The 24,222-nt window shown below is 36.7% G+C and overlaps 4 protein-coding genes across 4 annotated transcripts; 1 reads left to right on the forward strand and 3 right to left on the reverse strand.

Annotated features, from left to right (window-relative positions):
• Window positions 1-1,196: 1,196 nt before the first annotated feature.
• LOC110873841 (protein FAR1-RELATED SEQUENCE 7-like) lies at window positions 1,197-5,087 on the reverse strand. Its single transcript, XM_022122852.2, has 2 exons — window positions 4,720-5,087; window positions 1,197-4,495 (listed from the first exon to the last, which is right to left on the reverse strand). The coding sequence occupies exon 2, from the start codon at window positions 4,473-4,475 to the stop codon at window positions 3,300-3,302; it is 1,176 nt and encodes a 391-aa protein (XP_021978544.1). The 5' UTR covers window positions 4,476-4,495; window positions 4,720-5,087; the 3' UTR covers window positions 1,197-3,299.
• On the reverse strand, window positions 2,253-3,206 carry LOC110870670 (protein FAR1-RELATED SEQUENCE 5-like). The gene has a single exon (XM_022119847.1). The coding sequence runs from the start codon at window positions 3,204-3,206 to the stop codon at window positions 2,253-2,255; it is 954 nt and encodes a 317-aa protein (XP_021975539.1).
• Window positions 5,088-5,189: 102 nt separating the features above from the next.
• Window positions 5,190-7,415, forward strand: LOC110873842 (pentatricopeptide repeat-containing protein At5g61400). Its single transcript, XM_022122854.2, has one exon. It carries the CDS (start codon window positions 5,328-5,330, stop codon window positions 7,269-7,271), a length of 1,944 nt encoding a protein of 647 aa, XP_021978546.1. The 5' UTR covers window positions 5,190-5,327; the 3' UTR covers window positions 7,272-7,415.
• Window positions 7,416-7,517: 102 nt separating this feature from the next.
• LOC110873843 (ribulose-phosphate 3-epimerase, chloroplastic) lies at window positions 7,518-16,303 on the reverse strand. The gene is made up of 9 exons (XM_022122855.2): window positions 15,962-16,303; window positions 14,986-15,100; window positions 13,736-13,876; window positions 9,768-9,881; window positions 9,623-9,701; window positions 9,151-9,260; window positions 8,798-8,924; window positions 7,874-7,988; window positions 7,518-7,752 (listed from the first exon to the last, which is right to left on the reverse strand). Exons 1-8 carry the CDS (start codon window positions 16,036-16,038, stop codon window positions 7,939-7,941), a joined length of 813 nt encoding a protein of 270 aa, XP_021978547.1. The 5' UTR covers window positions 16,039-16,303; the 3' UTR covers window positions 7,518-7,752; window positions 7,874-7,938.
• Between the last annotated feature and the right edge of the window lie 7,919 nt (window positions 16,304-24,222).

Consider the following 24,222-nt stretch of genomic DNA (forward strand, 5'->3'; position numbering starts at 1 on the left):
AGGCTAATCTCTCTCAGCGCTCCCTTCACAATCTGTGAGTATAGTCGATCCCTTTTTGCTTTATGCACTTTTGGGTGTTACATACGTTATCTATAATCAAATCACAATCGACACACAATGCAAACACTATTTATACGCTAACCGCTATTGCATGTTATACGTGACTCGATGAATGCCTGTTTGTTATGTTTACACATTGATTGCTGTCTACCTGCCTTAGCAACGATAGTACTATAGTTTGGACTCAGCACCTGTCGTGGACAGGGGTTGTTAAATATATTACTTCACGTGTTCGCAGTGGTGAACATGTGTTGCGCACTCGTTACTCGCAGTCAAATCGCAGTCATTGGTATTGATAGAATCTTTGTCGATAACTTACATGCTTCACATTATACGTTGTACATGTTGGTTATGCGTAAATGATTTCGAACTCTATTATGCTATATCAAACTTGTATGCTCACCTTTACACTATGTGTATTGACCTTTATTTTAACGTATGTGACAGGTGTTTAGGATGCTTTCTGCTAGGATGCTTGCTATGTGGAACCGAGTTAGGAAGAGTCTAGAAACAAACGAACAATTTATCTTTATTTGAAATCTGAGTTGTCGAACATGTTTTTGTTTGGAGAATATCTATGTTTGTAATAATTAGATTACTTAATGGGTTATGGTATGGGACATAATATTAACTATTTGGTAATTTAGTCGTTATGGAATTTCTCTTGACAATTTGTTCGCTCAGTGCCATGCCCCGAGTTTTCCGCCTTCGGTTGGGGTGTGACAGCTCATGGGGTCGATAATGGAAGACATTGTGGTGACCCTCTTTGGCTGGCATTAAGAGAGAAAGAGAAGCAAGGTTGCAAAGAAAAGCGGATGCAGCTATTAAGAGAGAAAGAGCCATGGCATACGCAAGCCGATGGATAAAGCAAGAAAAGCAGCTTTTTTTATTGATTGTTCTGGATTCAGTTTTCTTTTTTTATTGATTCTGTTGTTTTAACAGGGGTGTGTAGTGCTATTACTGTATGATGGATGAATTGATATGAGTGTACTAATGTGTGTGTTAATAAAGAGAGAATAATTTTTGTGCCTAGGTGGGTCAAAATTCACAGCCAATAAATTGCTTATTGTATCTTTGTGATGGATTGATGAGAGTGTACTAAATGCTAATGTATGAACGGATGCACAAAATTAAAATAATAGGCAAAGATCAAAGTTGATGCATAATGTTGTTTGAAGCTTTAAACCACATAACTAGAGTCTAATAATGACAAGCTTTAATGTTGTCTATAAAAGCCAGTTACCTTAGCTATGAAATTTTGTTTTTTGGTGACAAAATCATCATCCCAAACATACAGACATTGACTCAAAACAAAGTGAATGAAAAGTGGAACCAATGACTACTACAGTGGGGTTTGTTTAGTAACCATTTCATTTTGCTTACTATATTTTGGCCCATTTCATATTACTTAACTATATTTTGACGCGTTTCATTTTAATTCACTATATTTTGACCCGTTTATTTAATTCACTATATTTTGACCCGTTTCATCTTAGTTCACTATATTTGACCCATTTAAGTTAATTCACTATATTTTGACCCGTTTCATTTTAATTCACTATATTTTTACCCGTTTCATTTTATTCACTATATTTTGACCCTTTTCGTTTTAGTTCACTATATTTTGACCCGTTTCATTTAATTCACTATATTTTGACCCTTTTCGTTTTAGTTCACTATATTTTGACCCGTTTAAGTTAATTCACTATATTTTGACCCGTTTCATCTTACTTCACTATATTTTGACCCGTTTAAGTTAATTCACTATATTTAGACCCGTTTCATCTTAGTTCACTATATTTTGACCCGTTTAAGTTAATTCATTATATTTTGACCCGTTTCATTTTAATTCACTATATTTTTACCCGTTTCATTTTAATTCACTATATTTGACCCTTTTCGTTTTAGTTCACTATATTTTGACCCGTTTCATTTAATTCACTATATTTTGACCCTTTTCGTTTTAGTTCACTATATTTTGACCCGTTTAAGTTAATTCACTATATTTTGACCCGTTTCATCTTAATTCACTATATTTTGACCCTTTTCGTTTTAGTTCACTATATTTTTGACCCGTTTAAGTTAACGATTCTTCCATCTGAAAAAATTTAATATAAGTATTATACTAACATCAATTAATTATAAATATATAGATCTTACCTTCTTTTTTGGACAACTGCTGATGTAATGACCTAGTTTCTTGTAGTGAGAACACGCTCTCTTTTTTGGTGCTTCAAGGGATGATTTGATTCGAGTTGCACTTTAGGTCGACCTTTAGTATTAGTATGGACTAGTGGATCCTGAATAGAAATTTGAGGTATCATGTTCACTTTAGAGCTTCCAGCCATAGAATCTTGTGAAGCGGTCTCTAATTGTTTCGACCTTGTTCGAATACTTTGCTCTTCTAAAAACTTCAAAAGGATAATGTTTAGTTTCTTTATCTCAATCGGGGAATCTCTTGCTTGTTCGATCGCTTTTCTAAAATTTGATTGAACATACCATAAAGTTAACCCACTTACTTCATTCTCATTATGTGTGTCTTCGAGCCTAATAGTGCAATTATCCACCTTATACCTTGCATCTAGAGTCCACCTAGGTAAAATATAATGACCAGGTAGAGTTTCAACTTGTCTCTTCTTCAAGACATACAAGATATGCTTGCATAATATCCCATATGTTTCAAACTTTGCACATGAACATGTAACATCTATCTTATCTGAGACACGAAAGTTAACATTTCTCCAATATATTTTATCTATATCTAGTTGTCCAACCTTATATATGATTTCTTCAGAAGTCTTGCTTATGGTCTCATGAGTTAAATTGAAGGTAGCTTCAATCCATTCCTTTTTTAATACATCAAAGAGATTTCTTGTGTAATGTGAACTCGCTTTTGCCTCTATCAAATTAACAGAAGAAAGAACTGGCTTGGAGTTCATGGTCTTGAAGTCTTCATCTTCTTCGGCAGCCCTTCGAGCCTCAACAGCTTTATCATACTGTATTACGAACTCATTCAACATGGTCTTGGAATTTACATATCCATCAAAAAAAGAGTGAATACTCTCACTTCTTCTGCTTGATGTCATGCCAGCAAAGAAAAAATCTTTCAAGAAGGCTTTAGCCCAATATTTACGTTGGTTATACATCTCCGTTATCCAACTGCCGCTTTGAAAATTATATTTACCACATAAAAATTCCCAACGACTTTCAAATTCTTCAATTGTATTACTCTTTACCCACTACTTATGTAACTCTTCAAAGTCACTATAATGAACTTTTAGAGGTCGAAGATGCTCGGTCTCATGTTTCTTAATATGCCATGAACAATAACGATGTCGAGTGTTTGGAAAAACACTTTGTATTGCATTGCAGATAGCTTTATCTTGATCTGTAATCATCGCTGAGGGATACTTATCAAACATGCACTTCAAGAAATTTTTAAATAACCATTCAAAAGTGTCTTGCTTCTCATTCTCCAATAGCGCACCACCGAAAAGTATTGACTGGGGATGATGATTTACCCCGACAAAAGGAGCAAATGGCATCTTAAATTTGTTGGTTATATATGTGACATCAAACACAACAACATCTCCAAACTTTATATATGCGTCTCTTGATCTCCCATCAGCCCAAAAAATATTTCTTGGAGATCCATCCTCAAATAAATCCACAACAAAATAGAGGTTTCGATCTTTTATTAGTTTATCTTGGAAATGCTTAATAAGCCCATAGAACTCCTTGCCTTTGTATTGTTTCCGTTCAACAGCTAAGATATCAGCACATTGCTTTGATGTCACATCATTTTCACATGGACTTTTCATGGTGTTCACGACCTTCCTCATTTGACTAGGTTTCAACCTGGATTGACTAAGTTCCGACATTAGAGATTTGCAAGCTTCTACGCGGTGAAACTTCCCATGAGACCGGTGTTTCATAACTTTGGTCGGAGTAACAGTTAGTTCATGATTGTGTGAATCATTAAATTTATCTACTAGCCATTTTCCATCTTTACCTTTTGAAATCCTAAGAAGTGCTTCACATCCGGTCCTTAATTCCCTACGACGTTTGACATCTCCTTTAGAACTATCACGCTTTAAATCTTTAAACCCCTCTTTGTTGCATACATATTTCCTCCTATAAGGTTCATTTGTTGTCTTATCCTTAAAAGTCGAACGAATACGTATTCCAAACCCATGTACAAATGCATAGCGATTGTAGAAATCATATGCGTCACCAAGAGTATCAAATACTTGCCCGAGCACATCATCATCTACTTCTTTCTCAAACTCAAAATCTCTTATATTCTCTACTTCAACATCGGAATCGCTATGTACGACTAAATACCCATTTGCATTAATATCGTCAATCAAATTCGATTCTAAAGCTTCCTCCTCTGGTTGAACTCTTGAATCCATTAGCTTAGCTTCTGAATGTTCTGCATCAACAAAAATACAAACATGTCGAAACCGATAAATAGATGAACAAACCTGGGAAAAAACATTCTATAAAACATGTCAGATCATGATATTCAAGGTAATTTTAGTCAAAACATGGAGATTTATTAAGCAAATCATCACCAGTACTAAATCCATTCTAAGGAACTTTTAAATAAGAAACATGGAGATTAATTAATTGAATACATGATCAATGAGCAAATACCTAATCGATTAATTGAGAGTGGAACACACCAAAATTAGAGAAGCCTGATCGAATCTTGTCTTCAGATTCGTAATAAGAGAAGCTTGATCGATTAATTTTGAGTGGAACACAACAAAATTGATATTATCTTCAGATTCGTAATTAGAGAAGCCATGGGATTTGCAGGCGATTTGGATTTGGGGATTTGCAGTCGTTCTTTTTGTTTTAGCTAGTTAGGGATTTAAGAGATTAAAGGTTTATTTTATCTTTTTAAGGATTTTAATCAAAACTACGTAGTTTTGATGGGTTTGGCACATAAGGTTATACGTCTAAGAGCACCGTATTCACTTTCTGCTTTATAATATTACGAAAAAAGGTTATACAGACCGTATGAGTTAATCGGTGATAGACATTTCTTTATCGATGACAACATGATACAAGAGTCCGTATGTATGATTTTTGGTCTCATAATAATACTCATATGACTAATTTTCGTGTGGTACGGTCTGTATGACAATCAATAGGCTAAAGTTATACTGAACAACTTGAAACTCCAATTGTTTTAAGCTTCGTATACTCTACTCTTGGCAACTTTGGCTCAAAACTTGAATCAATATCATCAGCAGCAGATGAATCTTATTCATGGAACAACTCGATCAACAATCAACATCCCATCAATCAAACCCAAATTCTCACTTACACGCACCACAACTCACCCTCTGTTCTCCACTACATCATCTTTTCAATCAAATCTCGCAAACAAAATCCTAAACTCCAAATCAGCAACCGAGGCACTTCAACTATACTACTCATCTTCCAACCACACAGACCCCACCAAGACCCTCAAACTCCATTCTGCTGCAATCCACTTCTTAACCAATGCAAGACTTTACTTGAAGGCAAGGTGTTTGATGAAATGCCTCATAGAAACTCTTAACAAATCTTGCACTCCAAACAGACTCTGTTCATTACTCTTTCATGCCCTTGATCAAGTTGAAGTTGCCACACCCAGTTCCAAAGTGTTTGGAGTGTTGGTGATCGCGTTAACCGAATTGGGTTTTGTTGACGAGGCGTATTGGGTGGTTAAGAGAACAGAAGAGTTGCCTGCTGGGCATGTTTGTAACAGGGTTTTAGATGGGTTTTTGAAGAGGGGGAGGCTTAGTGCAATGTGGGAGGTTTATGAACATGTTAGTTGTCGTGGGATGTTGCCGGATGTGGTCACGTATGGGGTATTGATCGATGGGTGTTGTCGCGAAGGGGATGTTGAGAAAGCACGGAAGTTGTTCGATGAAATGGTTGAGAGAGGTTTGAGTCCGACTGTTGTCGTTTACACGACTTTGATCCGTGGACTTTGTTGTGAAGGGAGGATGTTGGAAGCGGAAAGCGTGTTTGGTGGCATGAGTAAAGCTGGGGTGGATCCGGATTTGTATACTTATAACGCGTTGTTAGATGGGCATTGTAAGATGGCTAATGTGGATAAAGCTCTTGACTTTTACAGAGAAATGATGATCACTGGTGTGACCCCTAATTTTGTCACGTTCGGTATCCTTGTCGACATGTTTCGCAAGATGAATAGGACGCTAGCTGCCGAAAGCTGTTTTGCGCAGATGACGAAGATTGGCGAGATTCCTAATTCGTATGTGTATAATTGTTTGATCGATGGGTACTGCAAGGAAGGCAATCTTTCTGCAGGGATTAGTTTATTATCCGAAATGGAAACGTTGGGTATTGCGAATGATGTTTATACTTACTGTATACTTATAAACGGTCATTGCAATATGGGCAGATTAAAAGAAGCAGACGATTTGTTAAAAGAAATGAATAGAAAGGGAGTCGTTGCGAATTCAGCAGTGTATAATTCGCTAATCAACGGGTATTCGAAAAGCGGAAACATGGCAAAAGCTCTGGAGTTATGTGGTCAAATGGCAGTCAATGGTGTGGAGGTTAATATCATAACTTATTCTACGTTAATAGACGGTTATTGTAAGGTAAAAGACATGAAATCGGCAATGGGTTTGTACACAGAAATGGTGATTAAAGGTCTCGTGCCCGATATTGTTGCATATACAGCTTTAATCGACGGACATTTTAAAGATTGTAACACGAAAACAGCTTTACGGATCTACAAAGAGATGATGGAAGCAGGTCTGACTCCGAATGTTTTCACTCTCAGTTGTTTGATTGACGGATTATGCAAAGACGGTTTAGTTAATGATGCGATCAAGATTTTCTTGGATAATGGTTATTGCTCCCCGAATAATGTTCTTTACACATCACTAATTCATGGACTTTGCAACGACGGCCAAATTTTCAAAGCGAGCAAGTTTTTTGCGGATATGAGAAGTATCGGCTTGAAGGCGGATGTGGAGCTTTATGCTGTCATTACACAATGGCATTTTAAAACAAAGCATATTTGTGATGTGATGATGTTACATGCAGACATGTTGAAGATGGGTTTGATCCCGAATGATGTCGTTTATGGTGTTTTTGCTAGAGGGTATCGAGAAATCGGAGATTACAAATCAGCATTCAGGTGTTCTGATGATCTTTTACGCGCTGGTGTAAAGGTTTAATGATTTTTTTTTTTCAGGAAAAAGATGGAAATTGAACCAAAATTGGTTGCATTTTAAGAGTTAGTTACCCTTTGGAGAGCAGAACAGCATTGTTGTATTATTCTATAATCTTTTATTTTTTTGGAGAGTTTTGAGCATAAAAAATGGTGTTTCTTTTCTTGCATTTTTAAGGTTTAACAAAGTGATAATCTTGCAATAAACTAAATTTACTTACTCACATATAAACTAGAAATAAATAGCCCAAAAGGTTTAAAAAAATCAATATATTGAGAATTTGAGATTTAACTACAACTTTCAGACTTCTCAGTACAACAATCATATTTTCAACCAGCATAAAAGAAAACGAAATGAACTTTACACTGGTCTACGCAACGCATGTTACACAGGTACTATAACGTTTCTTCTACATCGAACCCTCTATCCATTGCCTTTGTACGTGTATGCCGCAATGCAGTTTTTGCTATAGAATCCTTCCTTTTGTCTGCATAATGTGAGATTTTATCTGAACTTTGAGATCTTGTAAATTGTGTAACATATTCAAATACTGAATCAAACAACAAAGATTAAAGATATCAAATACCGATAACAAGAAAGTGTCTTACATTGAGATTACCAATGTCGGAATCACATCCTGCTTGAATAAATCCCGCTGAGGTCGAAAAGCATATTATGAATTATCTGCTGCCGGTCTAGTGCTGGTTTTAATACCTTTTATTGCTGTTAACAAAAGGACATCCAATTGCATAGAGAAATGGGTCAAACAAGTTTAAAGATTGGATTTAAGTTTACTATTGCGGGCATGGTTGTAAAAACCCCGACTAGTCTGCGATTAATAACTAATCGGAGGTTCACCGATTAATGGCCGATTATTCGCTAGGCAGTCAATGGCGGTCCTATTCTGGGCAAATTTTGGCCAGACGTCGGCTAAATTTCGACCAAACCATATAAATTTCTTCCAATTACTTAAAAAAATGGGTCAATGGGGGGTTAAAACATGTCTACTTTAAAACACTACATATAAAAATGTGTGTGTACATATACAACTAAAATTACATATAAAAAACTCAATCCGATTAATTTCGAGTAATCCTTATTAATCCCGATTAATCGCTAGTCGGTACCCCACCGCTTGACTAGCGCCTAGCGATTCTTACAACACTAATTTGCGGGTAAAATAGAGCTGGCAAAATAGGCGGGCCGAGCAAGGGTGAGAACGGGTCATTTTGGTATGGGCTGGTTTTATTTGCAAACACATTTTTGTCCACCTATAATCAAATATAATTAATGTTTCAAGTATGATGTAACAATTTTATTACAATAATAATCCTTGGAATTTGAATAATTGATTTTGAAGGTTGTATGCATTTAACAAAATTCTTGGTGACTTCCAATACGTGACCCCTTTTACTAGTTTTTTTATTTGCCACATCTGACCCGTTTGTGATGATTAAAAAAAAGAAAAAAAAAAAACGTTCAAATCGACCCATTCAATTGCCACCGCATCTGGTGAAGAGTGGAGTTGTTACCTTGAGCATAATCTTTAGCTCCAAAGACAGCAGAACCCGCAACCAACGCATTAGCCCCAGCTTCAATAACCTTGTATGCATTATTGGGACCAACTCCACCATCTACCTCAATCCATGGGTTCACACCCTGTCGAATAAGATACAATGTCATCGTGAATGTTATGTTAGAATGTGGTACTTGAAGCCACTAGCACAGAGAGGTTAATAGGTCCCACGGAAACACAGTCATAAATGGCCCGTAACGGACCCCAAAGGACAACTTGCTTGACCCAGTGGGACAACTGGTCACATGGTCTATTACAGAATCCCTTTATATATTAGGTTTTTAATATAAAACTGAGAATATATCACACCTTCTCGATACACATTTTTCTCAAGTCCGATATCTTCTTCACTTGGCTTTCAATAAAGCTTTGCCCACCGAATCCAGGATTTACAGACATAATCAAGACCAGATCCACCACTGTTTAAAAAATAATATAAATACACTTTAATATTTCGATAATCTAGTTTGGAAATGACTAAACATAGGAAACCTTTCAGCATCGCCATATATATAATATGTGACATAAAACTCGAGGATAAGAATTTGACGAAATTATAACCTCAAAATGGGTTGATTCGGGTTATATTTTGCATATAACGGATCAAACGGTTAGAAAGTGACACAATGTGTATTAAAAAAATGCTTTAAAATTTACAAAGTTCAAAAAAAGAGGACCCACGCATTTTCACAGGCAAACACACCCCTACCCAACGGTACCAAAATTTAACCATTCTGACCCATTACCCGACCCACCCAATGGAGAAGATAATATAATTTACCATCTAGGACATATTCGATTGTTGTTAATGGTGTTCCAGGGTTCAAGACTACTCCAGCTTTTGCTCCAAGACTTTTAATCTGAAACAAAACGTTATAAAAATCACAGATAAAAGAAACAAATAAGCAAATATCAATAAATCTCACTTGATTGAGAGTACGATGTAGATGAATGGTCGACGATTGCTCGCAATGGACACTGACTATGTCAGCTCCAGCTTTTATAAAGTCAGGCACTCGTTGTTCAGGTTCCACAATCATCTGTCATGTTTTAAATCTCTTGTCAGCATGATAAAATCTTCTATATGTAATAAATAAAACTTTGGGTGGGACAGGTGTCAAATTCTTAAGCCATTATATTGGTCGGTTTCCCGCTCAATTGATTGGATCCATTTTTACGTTTGACCCAACCCTTTAAACTATATGACTTATTCGTTTTTTTTTTTTTCGCTACTTTCTCTCTCTGTTGTTTCATCAATTGGAAAACCCTAAACCCAATCTTCCATGGAAAACCACTCTAACACTTGATCCTGTTGATTGATGAAACAAGTTTGAAGACGCCTCTAATCGCCGATCGTGCATGAAATTTTGTCTCCATTCGATTTGATGTATTCAAAAACCCTAAATCCGATCCAAAATTGGAGACGGCCCTAATCTCCGATCATGTAGCGCTTTCATTCCAAGTGTTTACGAACATAATGGGTATGTTTGGCATGGAGCTTTTAGGTGCTTCTAGCTTTAACGTTTTAATAAAAAGCTCATACTCAATATAAAGTCTTGTTTGGTTGAAGGAGCTTGAAGCTTCTAGGTTAGGAGCTTGAAGCTTTTGGTTGAACGCTCCTACTAGTAGCGTTTAGAAGGAGCTACAAGCTTTTAGGAAAAAATGACTATTTTAACCTCTAAAGATAATGAACTTTTTAATGTACAAACTTTTTAAATTTTTAGTTATGTCCATTTTGGTCATTTTATACATTTTATTAAAAGCTCTAGCAACTCTACCAAACACCAAATATATCTAAAAAGCTACAGCTACTAGCTACCAGCTTCCAGCCACCAGCTTCCTGCCACCAGCTACTTTTGCCAAACATACCCAATGTAGCCGATACTGGTAAGTATTTGTTGATTTGTTTTACATAAAATAGAAGTTTGTACGAGTATTTGGCTAATTCTAGAGTTTAAAGTTTGATTATTGATGTTCATGTGTGTTTGAAACCTGGGTTTTTTTTCCGGTTTTGAGGATGGATGGGTTTTGGTATCCACAATTTTTTTGGTTTTATTGTATAATAATTTTGTGTGTGTTTTGTTTTTGTTTTTTTTTTTTTTTTGTTATATGGATTGTGGAGAATATCACAGAATTGTTATATAATATTTAAACTTCATTAAGTTTAGTTGAGAATATCACAAAATTGTTAGGTTCCAACGAGAGTTTTGAGGAGGACTTACTTAGGTCGGGATTTTGCTATGGTGCTTAAGTTAAGCCATAATTGTTATATGTACCTAACACAAGAAAACACAAGCGCGCAAGATGGAGGTAGCGGAGATGAGGATGTTGAGGTGGATGTGTGGCCACACGAGGCTAGTCCGAATAAGAAGTGAGGTTTTTAGGGATTGGTTAGGAGTAGCTAGTATATCAGACAAGTTAAAAGAGGGGAGATTGAGATGGTTTGCGCATGTGAAGAGGAGGCAGTTGACAGAACCAGTTAGAGCAGTGGAAACCATAACAGTGGAAGTAAGGAGGAGTAGAGGCAGGCCCAAGTTGACTTGGAATGAAAGACTTAGGCAAGATTTGGTAGAATTGCACCTCTCTGAGGACATGGTTCAGGATAGGAGTACGTGGAGACGTAGGATTAAGGTTAAGGACTTGTAGGTGAGGATATACACATGTCAAAGCTTTGCCTTGGGAAGGGGGCTAGATTTCTCTTACACTTTAGGTAGGCCAACATATGATGATTTTCTTGTATCTATGTCTATATGTTGCTTGCTGATGATCTAGCTGACTACTGCTACGCTATTTACTTATCCATCTTTCGTCTATCTGCCTGTTGGTTGTTTTGGAGCCGGGGGTCTCTCAAGAAGCAGCCTCTCTATTCTTAGGATAGGGGAAAGGTTTGCCTACATCCCACCTCCCCCAGACCCTACCAATAGTTCTGCTATTTGTGGGATTTACTGGGTATGGTTGTTGTTGTTGTTGTTGTTATATGTATCTAACCCAAGGTTTAAAAAGGCGATTAGAGGCGCGCCTCGAGGCGTACGCCTCAGGTGAGGCGCTGAAAAATCGCAACTAAGGCTTAGCCTCACAGGGGGGAACTGAAACCTAAGCCTCAACCATACGAGGGCGGTCTGAGGCGGTCTGAGGCGTTGAGGCGGTGAGGCGAGGCGGTGAGGCTTAAGCCTCACCAGACTTGTGCAAATTGATCAGTTTTTTGTTTTCTGGACTATTTTTTTCGGCCCAAATAGTTTTTATTGGGCCTAATTGGTGGTCAAGTCCAACAGTTAACTTAAAAAAACATTACGAGTCCAATAGTTAACTTAAAAAAACATATCGTAGGTTATAAGAAAACCCTAATCGAAGAACAGCACTCAACCATCTTCTGATTCTTCTCCAGCATCGCGATTAAGCAAATTTCATTCCGATTTCAGGTTTTTCTCGCTAACACATTACACAGAAGCTCCTTTGTTGTTTTAATTAGGTTTTTCTTAGTTTTTTTTGTTATGTTTTGTTGCTGAACTAGCATGAAAGTCTCCAAGCTTAATTTTTGATCTTGTTGAGTTTGTTTAATGTTAAACCTTGTTTGTTGAACTATTTTATGGTGTTTGTTTTATGTTAAACCTTGTTTGTTGAACTATTTTCTATTTATGATGTTTGTTTTATGTTAATTTGTGATTTTTATGAGAGATATCTATATTTTTTTAACTTTTTTTAATAATATTTCGAGGCTTACGCCTCAACCTGCCTCGAGGCTTACGCCTCGTGAGGCTAAGGGAAAACGCCTCGATACCCGTTTTAGCCTTTTTAAACCTTGATCTAACCTCATTAAGTTTAGTTGAGAATATCACAGAATAGTTAGGTTCTCATGAGAGTTTTGAGAAGGACTTAGGTCTGGATTTTGCTATGGTGCTTATTCATGATGAAATTAACTTACTCATTTATCTTTTTAATTGTCTTACAATTTTAAAATAGCTCAACCAATATATTTCATGATAAAAGGCCAAATTTAATACTAAGATAAATTTGACTCTTATACAAGTTGTTATGAATACCATGTAAAAAAGTTTTAATGACTGAACTAAGCAGAATTATTTTGATGATTAACAATCCGAAGTATATTGCTACGAAACTCTAATGCCTTAACTGAGGGTCTAAGGCTGTAGTAAACTATTAAAAAACAATACATATGGCATGCTGACTAACCAAATAGCAATAGAATCATGATATCATCATTTCAGCTCTCAGATTTTTACAGACCATTAAATAAGAGTACTTCATGTATATAAATGAATTGTTTATAATGTCAGTTTTCTTTTTGTTTTATCTTGCCGTCTCTTTTTAGATCATGTTCCTTTGTTATTGTTTTTTTACATCTTCAATATTCTACAATTTTATGATTACTCTTACAGTTTGTTCTATTTATATTCAGTGATCCATGTGTTTGGGGGGTTGCAATAAAGTTTATATCCAGTTAAGTTACTAACCTTTTTGCACAGGGTTTGTACGTTTAGCTTCTCAGCTTAGTAGGAACATGAATGGAAGACTATACCACCCCCTTCCCTAATCCACCATGGTTTGCATGGATTAAACCATGGCAATAACAAACCCCACCTTGTAAGGTGAGGTTGCTAAATGCCAAAGTCTGAGGTCACCGGTTTTCCTTAATTATTGATTTCTCATTTTTTGGGTTTGACATGTTCAAGTAAGTTCTGTCCTCCTTGATCTTTTACATAAAAATTGTTTTTAGTTTTTAGTTTTAAACATTATGTTTCAATGGTTAATACATTTCCCAATGACTTTTTTCCAAGTAAATTGTTCAACCCGTGTATCACACGGGTATCTAACCTAGTATATATATACACACACACATATATTATATATGAAAATATTATTTGCAAAGAATTACCAAATGAACGTCCAATGGGAGGTCAGTCACGGGGCGCAATGCATCCACAACAAGAGGTCCGATTGTTATATTTGGAACAAATCGGCCATCCATTACATCAACATGAATCCAGTCACAACCAGCCAGCTCAACCGCTTTCACCTATACATACATACAAACACGTTATATAGAAATGCAACAATATCACTCTTTGTTTTATGTACATCAAACCAAAACGAGTAGATAAAACTTAGGGATGGAAAACAAACCCCAAGCTGAAAAATTCAGGACGGGTATTTGGGTATGAAATTAGTTTAAAAATTTCCGCAGGTATGATATTAGGTGATACCACCGTTGTCAATAGTGGTCGCTATAGCGTAGCATATAGGTCGAAGGTACAGGGTATGTAGCCATAAATAGCGAGATTTCAGTTTATTTTTTATTTTTTCTTTAAATATAAATAGCGATTAAATATAGCTATAAAATAGCTGTATTTTAGGTTTTTGTTAAATATACATGTAAAATAGCGTATATACTACAGTATTTTGATATGATATACATATATTTTTTTTAAATCCTTTTCTAGTGTATCGCTATTTATAAAATAGCGCCCGCTATTTATAAAATAGCGCCCGCTATTTATCGCTATTCGTTATGTAGCATATAGGTACCTTATCGCTATTTGTCATTATTCGCCATTAACTATGGGTGAAGGGCCCAATTACCCGAAACATACATACGCCATACCCAATATTTTCTTTTTGTCATTGGTGATAGGATAATTTATTCATTCACTAATGTTACTTTATAATTCTAATATCCTTGTGTGTGTGTGTGGGGGGGGGGGGACTGTACACGGTCCTCCCAACCGCCGGAGTGATCTCACTCCGGGAGCCGCTACCCGACCAAGCTAGCTCCGCGGTGACTTCCCCATGCCGAGTTCTTACCCTGGGCGACATATGCCACTCCCAAGACTCGAACCCGGTACCTCTGGGAAGAGGCGGGTGTCGGTGGCCAACTGGTCTACCCCAGTTGGTTATATCCTTGGTAATACAATTATTTAAAAACTAAAATAGTAACTATATCTAGGAATCCCAACAGGTAGCTTTAAACAAACTAATGGGTATAACCAATACCCAACAGGTATTGATCCGGGTACAGGACATGTTTTTACTATCGGGTATGGAAGTGGAATAACCAATACCCGTCCCATTGTCATCCCCAATCGAACTATTTTTTTGCTAACAGGAATCAAGAACACATAACATTACCTGTTCTCCCAACTTCGAGAAATTTGCAGACAGAATTGAAGGAGAAACAATAACATCACTCTTCGAAAACTTATCAACCCGCGCACTAGCCTTCACAACCGTTCTAACAGCTTTCCTAGATTCATAAACTTAAAAATCAAGACTACTACAACAGAAATTTTAACTGCATTAAAATGCCCTCCAGATTCATGAATTTAAACAAATAATATCTTAACAACATCAAAGATTAGAACCAAGACCTAATATCAATCTTAATGCCCCCTTTTACAAATACCAACTCTAGCTAAGTAGCACTGGAACGGGTACGGGATCGGGGTACGGGGACGATACGGGAACGAGGAACGGCAAAACTTAAAATTCCAAGATACGGGTACGGCAATAAAAAATATAAAAAAATAAAAATAAGTTAAACAAATTCCAAAAATACTACATCTTCCAAAGATAATTAATTATCAATAATCAAATCATTTTCAAATTCCGGTTCATCTAGTGAGAGATCGGCAATCGATAGAGAATTAGAGATGATGAAACTTGAGAATTTAGAGATTAGAGAAGCCGAATATGATAGGTCTATTTATTTAATGGCCAGTTGTGGAATTTGAAAGGGTAAAACCCCTAAAAATAAATGGAAACAGGCTGGATACTTCTACCAGATACGTCCCCGACATTGGAAACGTTTAGGAAACGTCCCCGACGAGTACCCATGGTGTTTCCGTCCCCGACAAGTACCCGAGACGGGTACGGACACATAAATGGAGTCCCCGTGCTACATAGAACTCTAGAATTACAAAATTTATGAAATAAAATTATTTTCAACATGCAATTACTATCAAAAACATATCTAAAAACAAAACCCTTACACGATTTCCACAGTATACCTTCAAATCAAACAGATAATCAACACACACCCACAATTCTGAACAAAAATCACCAAAAACTTTGACCAAAATCCAGAATTCTGAAAAGGAAATCATACCTTGAGATTGACGGCTTGACAAACCTATTAATCTGTGATTGAATTAGTGTCGATGAACCCAAAGAAGCAGTTGCCATTGTTGTTTGCTTTTTGAGTGAGGCTTTTTAACAAACAGTTGGTGGGTGTAACCTAAAAGGGTGCAAAAAAATTCTTTTTTTTCTAAATTCTCGCCGGCCGAATCTTCTGGGTGAAGATTAAAGATTTCAAGATTAATATTTTCGGCTGTCGGAAAATAATGAAAGTGGGGTGGGTTTGATTATCTGAAATAAGTGGTTATCGCAAGCAAATATGTCCCTCGGTTGCTATAAAAAGTCAGGCTGAAGCCGTTCGAACGCCTCAACGAACAACAAGAATATATTTATTACCTGTGAATGAGCATAAAATGTTGAATATTATAATATAATATAATATAACTAGATGGAAGCTCCCCCGCGTTGTTTCGGGGGAACAACCATACAAACAACTTTTATGACACGCCACTACCTATCGACAACGACAACCAACGCCCTAAAAGAAGACATTTTTAATGCTTGATCACACACGTTCATAACGGCATGTAGAAAATGATGCATTAATAAAAGTTGTTACACCATACTCAGGGACGTACCTTGAGTACGTTCATAACGGCATGTAGAAAATGATGCATTAATAAAAGTTGTTACACCATACTCAGGTACGTACCTTGAGTACAAGAGAAGTTACAAACATTTTGATAAAAGTAAGAAACAATTTGTAGCACATTTTGTTAGTACATATGTCGTTATATATATCATAAAATTAATTTATTTTACTAACAAAAACACAAATATGAAAAGATCAGAATAAATAACGTTGTGATTATCTATACTCATTTTCATATTTTATGACCATTTTACACATCGTATAAAGTTTGTTTCTATATTTATTATGTGGCAAATTGTGGAGATATCTACATACGTTTTATAGGTTATTATAGCATAATAAACTTAAACTAAAATCGATTGATTCCTAAACCGCGCTTTTGGAGGTGTGGTCACCGAATCCCTTGAGCATTGGACTTATTAAGGAGGACAAATTCATATTCCCAAGACCATCTCCTCTTTCGTTATTTCAACATATAATTTTTATTATCATTACAAGTGGTAATTAAACATTTTGTTTAAAAATCACATATTTTTTGAACGTCCAATTTAAGCAACGTCGGGTACTTCGTGCGCGGCACCTATTGGTCGAAAGATAGCCTCATGGCAACCCAACCTGCACGCACGGAGCCCCTAGCCCACCAAGCCACCAGTTCTGGGGAAAAGCTGACCCTTCACCCGCCCGAGGGCACAACAATGATGAACCGGTAAAACCCGGAGAGATTAGGAATCGAACTCAAGACCAAAGGTCAGAAGTCTTCCCTTATTTCCCACAACCACCGAGCTATAAACCCAGGGTCTTAAAAAAAACAATTACCTTCTGAAGTGGCAAAAGAGATCCATCTTTCAGAATATGTGTTAGTAGTTGAACTTCGTGTGGATGGGTTCTAGGGATATTAATATAACATGGGTAATGCTATTTAATATTCATGTATTGCCACCAGAAGTTTATAAACAACATTATGTGCATTGTATCCAATATCAAGTGTGGTTACTTCTAATTTACAACTTACACGAAGTTGAGGTTTACTTTCAAGCAAACTAAATATGATTTTCATCACTATTCAATAGCATATTTCATATCGTCAGTTCAATTTGTTTATTTTTGTTTTCACATATATAACAAAGCATATAACAGTAGCATTATCGCCTTGCTTTTTAACTTCACAGCCTCATCATTCCCACCATAACAACACCCACCACCACCACAAACACAATCACCACCACCAGTTCATCAAACAGTTCCGCCACACAACCACCGCCACAATCACCGCAAATCTGTTGACTTTTCTTCATCTTTATTTCCCAATCCTACTCATTAAAGTCATAAACAAATAAAAGAAAAAACGAAAACAATTTAGACTTAGATTAGACTTAGATTTAGAGATCATCATAGTCCTTGCAAAACAAAGAGGCTCAAATGCACACTTTCTCATAGCCATTGCCCAACAAAGCACGGCTTAGTGTCACCACGGCTGCAACCGAAGTTGCCATGCCATGTAGGAGGCCACCATCATCGCCGACCAATAATTTAACATAGTGACACAAATAATCGTTGTCACCACTTGTTCACACCGGACTCATAACCACCACCGGAGCGCTTCACTGGCCGCTGTCATCACTCCGGCAACGGCGTCAGGTGACTAATCGCGGTGTTGTAAGAACCGGTCAGACCATATACATTCTTACAAAGCTGTAACGACTACCAGCAACACCGCTTCAACACCACTGACCAAAATCAGTCGTAAGAAAAATCGCAACAATGGCGGAGATGGGCGACCGGTTGAAGATTTTTAGAGAGAGAATGAAAGGATCTCAAACTTTTGAGATGGAGAGGAAGAGTGCCTGACTTTTGAGAGGGGGGGGGGGGGGGTTATGAGCTTTAAATACTAACCCAAGTCACCAAATTCCAAAACCAACCCATGATTTTACTAAAAACAACTGAACAATCATCCAAGCAAATAGTACAAGTAACATTGCATAGCATTCTTACAAATTAGAGTATATATAAATTATAATTATAACCTATAAATTAGCAACTTACTTATGCTTACATGTGTTGTACTTCTAGCTTTGGGAGTTTTTCAAAAAAAAAAAATAGAATTTTCCTTTTTAACCCTAAAGTATCAATGTTTGACAATTTAAGTTTAAAGTTTTAATCTTTGGTAATTTAACCCCTTTGATTAATTTGATTTTTCATCTACTTTATCCTGTTTGACAGACCCGTCACAACGCGTCTATTTTTCTCCGTTTGATAGGTCTGTCGCAATGCGCGTGTCATAGATCGGCTCAGTTATTCTTTTCTATGTTTTACACACGGGTTCGCGGTCATGTAAGAAACATTTGTCTTTCATCTAATATGATATATAACTAACGAATCTCCGCCGCATTGCGGCGGGTGGTAATTCTAGTTAACATCTATATATTAAAAAATAGAACCTATAAATTTACTAAACCAGGTGCATTTTCGGTACCGATTCGGCACCGGTATTCATCGGTTTTTACCCTCAAATACCAGTGGCGTACCAGTATCGACCGGTACCAACCGTACTGTACCAGGTATATTCGGTACCGGTACCCACTTTTGGGGATTTCGGTAACAGAGGTATATTCGGTATTGGTACCCACTTTTGGGGATTTCGGTAACGGTATTTTCGGTGCCGGTTGGTACCGAGATCATCAAATCCTGTAGCAACGTAACAATGCAAGTAATTGCACCGTTTAGATTACTTTTCATACACACAGTAAGTAAACTGTATTTCGTTTGAATGAGGTTTTATATACACAACAACTTATTTTGCTTTCCTTTTTGTCTTTTTATGTAATGAATGAATTGTAGCATGTAAAATTAACTTGGATATTTAGATTATTGATGAGCAAATCGTATCAAATCCTGTAATCAAACTGGTATCGTATCGGTACCAAATTTACTATACCAAATCATTCTCAGTACCAATTTGGTACCCACCTTTTGGCGTTTTCAAAATCGTTACTTTCGGTTCGACACCGGTCTAGCATTATACCTGTATTTATTGATATTTACCTTCAAATACCATACCGTATTGTACCGAGCATTTTCGGTGCCGGTACCTAATTTCGATGATTTTCCGGATCGGTACTTTCGGTGCCGTTACCGGTATCGAGCTCATCCATATTTTAACGTGATAGCACCGTAATAACTGAACTGAAAACAATCGAATTTCCAACGTGTAGGACGTGTGGCTCCTATTATTATATATTAGGTTATTTAAAATCGTTTTTTAGGACGGAGTGAGTATCCTTACCATGTCATTTTTATTTATGTTTTGATATTCGATATCTGCTTGCCGTTGCTGACACGCGTTTTGCAGTCGTTAGGTCCCTGCCGTAACGCGCGGGCGGAAAATCAACTAGTTCCAATAAAAAATAAGTATGGTAAGAGGTCACGCCACCAACTAGAGATAAAAATTTGAAAACGTACAAGGGTATTTCAGTCATTTCTTTAAACCACCCGGTAACACATCACCCCAACCAATTCAAGTCCAAGTAAAATAAAAATAGAATGCATTTGAAATAATCCAACTAGTTCATTATAATAATGCAACCAAGGTGTTTAAAATATAAACTAGCTACCACGTGTTGCGGCGGCGCACGGCGAGTCAAAACGTACAGTAAGACACGAAGCGTAAAAACAACGGGTATAACAAAATGCGCTACGCACAGTTTGTAAAACACAATGCGTAAAAAAATTATAAAAAGTGTAAAACACAGTAGTAACACACCATAAATATCGTAAATATCTACACTAAGCACCCGCTGAAAATTTAGGGGTTAGACTTGGTAGGTGAATAAGCAGTGGCGGACCCAAGAATTTTTCCATGGGGGTGTGAAACATTTTTAAAAATTTTAGGCCCCTAGGTATATAGGTAAAAAAATCAGTTCGTATCGGGTCGGGTCGGGTCGGGTCATGTAAAACAAAAGAATATCAAACAAAATTTATATAATAATAAAAAAAATCAAAACTTGTTACAAACATAATTAAAACGTCGCCCCATGGGTTTTCATTTTGAAATCTATCCGAATAATGTTTCAATTTTAATCATTATTTATTATTTTTTGATCCATAACATAATGTTTCAATTTTAGTTTTCAACTATTCAAGCCCTAGAAACCGTGTGTAATCACCATAAAAATCATCTAAACAACATAATCACCCTAAAAATCATCTAAACAACGTCAAAACACACAAAATTTCAAACCTATTTAAGAATTTTATTACCCTTTTTCTTCTATAATATCAACTAAAATCATCAAAAAAAACATAAAAACTACCTCAAAACACGTAAAAGTTTTGAATTTCAACTTTTCAAACCCTATATTAGAATCATATAAAAACTATTTAAGTGTAAACTTTTTAACCCATCCTATTATCTGATGAGTCTTGAACAAAATCACATAAGCATCAAAATAACAAAAAAAACAAAACATGTACCTGTTCGTGGCCGGAATTAAGCTGTTCGTGGACGGAATTGTGCAGTCGCCGTCGAGGGTCCGGGTGGGGGTGTCACAGGTCACTGGCATTAAGGTAAGGCAGAGGGAGGGCGGGAGTTGCACAACGCTGGCTGTCGATTGGGTTTTTTTTTGTAAATTGGACTGATTTTATTTAATTAAAGATGTATTTGGGTTGGGCTTGAATTTTATTAACTTATTGGGCTTGATGGAATGAATTCAAGCTTTATTAAATGGGCTAGTGGGCTAACTTGTTTACATAACTGGGTCGGGTTTCAATCCGTATTCACATTTTTTATATAAATTCATAACAATTTTCTAAGGGGTGCAGACGAAAATTTCCAAGGGGTGCGGTCGGAATTTTCCAAGGTGTGCGGACGAAAATTTACAAGGGGTGCGGTCGGGATTTTTCGCAGAAAATACCACTAATTTTTTTTCAAGGGGTGCGGCCGCCCATCCACGCTATAGGGTAGGTCCACCCTGTGGATAAGACATTATGTGAAAGTGTAGGGGTTAGACTTGGTAGGTGGTCAAAGTGCATGATAGATTGTATAGGGACTAAAATTAGCATTTGTAAAAGTGGAAGGAGAGTTGGTGGTCAAATAAGATAGATATATAATGCACAACGACGTGAAAAATATTGTAATGAATTATATATATATATATATAATATATATATATATATATATATATTGTTGACGAGGGATGATGAATAGTAACTTTATTTTTATAATAATATATAGTTTTTTTATTATTTAATATATTATAATAGTTTATTATTATATTTACTTTTAATAACATATTTTTCTTTTTTATGGGGGAAAGTGTCGAACGCCCGTTTGTTGGGCAGAAGTTAGTGAGGCCCAACTATCAGGACCTGAGATAGTCCTTGAGACAACGGATAAGATTATACAAATCCGTGATCATCTAAAAGCAGCCAGAAATAGGCAAAAGAGCTACGCTGACAAGAGGCGCAAACCTCTTAAGTTCCAGGTAGGGGATAAGGTTTTACTGAAAGTATCACCCTGGAAAGGTGTGATTCGTTTCGGTAAGAAGGGCAAGTTAAGCCCGAGATATATGCGACAGAAGTGTGACATTTGTGCCTCTACGACCATCATACGAATACAAAACCAATGAAATCTTGTGTTTCATACTTGGGATTTGTATAAATATGTGTATCATTTGCACATATCAATTCTTTTTCAATTTCGAGCTTTAAATCGCTTTCTACAAAGTTATACGCGAACTGATGCGTGAACGTAATCAGTTTAACGCGACAAACACTCCGGAACAGTGACATAGGCTTAACATACCTTAAATAAACTTTACATGACTTAGAAATAAGTTTTGGAGGGTTTGGTGTGTCGAAAACAAGTTTATTCGATCACAGGGACTATTTGCGTCAAACTGCGAAACTATGCCGATTCGTATGGCAACGAACATTCTGGAACTTGATCATAAGCTAAACATACCCTAAATATCCTTTACATATCTTAGAAATACGCTTTGAGGGGTTCGTTATGCGAAAAAAATGCTTATTTGATCAATAGGGACTAAAAGCGTCAAAAAGTGCATAAGTTTGCATTTACGCGCATATCTTACGTTCTGAACATATCAGGACATCCAAAAATTTTTGTAATCATTAAAATATTTTATTTTAGTGATTGGAATGCAAAAATACCATTCGTCGCGTAATTTGTATCGTTTTTTGCATTCGTTCGTGTTTCGTCGTAATTAACCGAATAACGTAACCGTACGACCAAACGAACCGATATCCGAGATTGCATGTTTCAAGTCCCCTATGCTTTAACATCCTTGTAGAGCTTTGAAAATGGGTTAACGGGGTTTAAACGCATCGAAAATGGCTTAAACATGTTGCAGGGACCATTCTTGCCAATTTTTGAAAGTTTCTGGCTCAAGCAGGTGCTAGCGTCGCGCCACAGTAAAGGGGGGGGGGGGTACCCGTGGCGGCACGCGACGGCCTACTTTTGACAGCAAGTCTGTTTTCAGCAACCAGCTTGAATTCAGGGTCTTTTATGCAACTTTTTCAATACAATGGACTTGTTTTAGAGCATCTCATTGTATTAGAAACCATGTTCCACAAGTGTATGGTCAAGATTTAACCTCCTAACACATGGAATGATCTCCTTGATCCAAACTTCCTATAAATAGAAGTGAGTTTCTCATTGATTCCTCACATTTGATTCAATATCTGCTCTAAGTTGAAGTTTAAGACTTCATACCTGAGTGTTTTGGATTAATTCTTCCTTGCTTGGACCTTTTGTAAGCTTCTTTCATGCTTGTTTATGCTTTTCAAGCGTGAAAGTCAAACAACATTTGACTTTCTGCTTTCATCATGATTTGTTCAACACAAAGTTCGTTTGAACTTTGCAACGTGAGCGTAATCACGATGGTTATAGTCCCTTGTGACTATACCTACTGATTACCACGTTGATTAGTCGAAGTGACGAGTCAAAGTTTCGGTCAAAATACGTGGTTATGCGTATTTTGCAACGGAGCTATTTTTGGGTATCAAAACACTTTGTTTTGATATCAAACTTGTTTTCTAACTTAGTTTGATAGGGTCGTAAGTCAAGCGGTCTTGACAACCGCTTAGACTTTCGAACCCGACCCGTTTGGTCGATCGTTAGGATCCGACCAAGCATGTTTTGTGACCATAGTTGTATAGGGAATAACCTTCCGAGGTTATACCTTATGGTCACTTAGTTTAATTAGTTGTATGATAGGTAGTTTATATGCCTTAGGAAAATGACCAAAATGCCCTTTTCATGCATAATTTGATTTTAAGCATATGTAACCTAACTTTTGTCACTTAAACTGATTATGCAACATATTTAAACATGTTAGGGCATATAATACTTGTCATAGGACTAGTTAGGCGTCTCAAACGCGCTTTTGCGCGAACGACGCGTTAAAGTAGCGTAAGCTACCTTAATGGGTCGTAACGGGTCGTAAGCACTTAGGATAGGTTCCGATTTAGAATGTAGGCTTTGTCAAACCATATCACATGAGTTCCAATACTCATTTGATTTACGAGACCTCATTCTACCCGATCTTCTGATTTAGGTGTCGATTTATTAACTTAGCGATTCGATTACTAGGTACCACTTGATTTCCTTGGTTTTCCCGAGC

The sequence above is a fragment of the Helianthus annuus genome, chromosome 8 (assembly GCF_002127325.2).
Source record: "Helianthus annuus cultivar XRQ/B chromosome 8, HanXRQr2.0-SUNRISE, whole genome shotgun sequence".
NCBI lineage: Eukaryota > Viridiplantae > Streptophyta > Magnoliopsida > Asterales > Asteraceae > Helianthus > Helianthus annuus.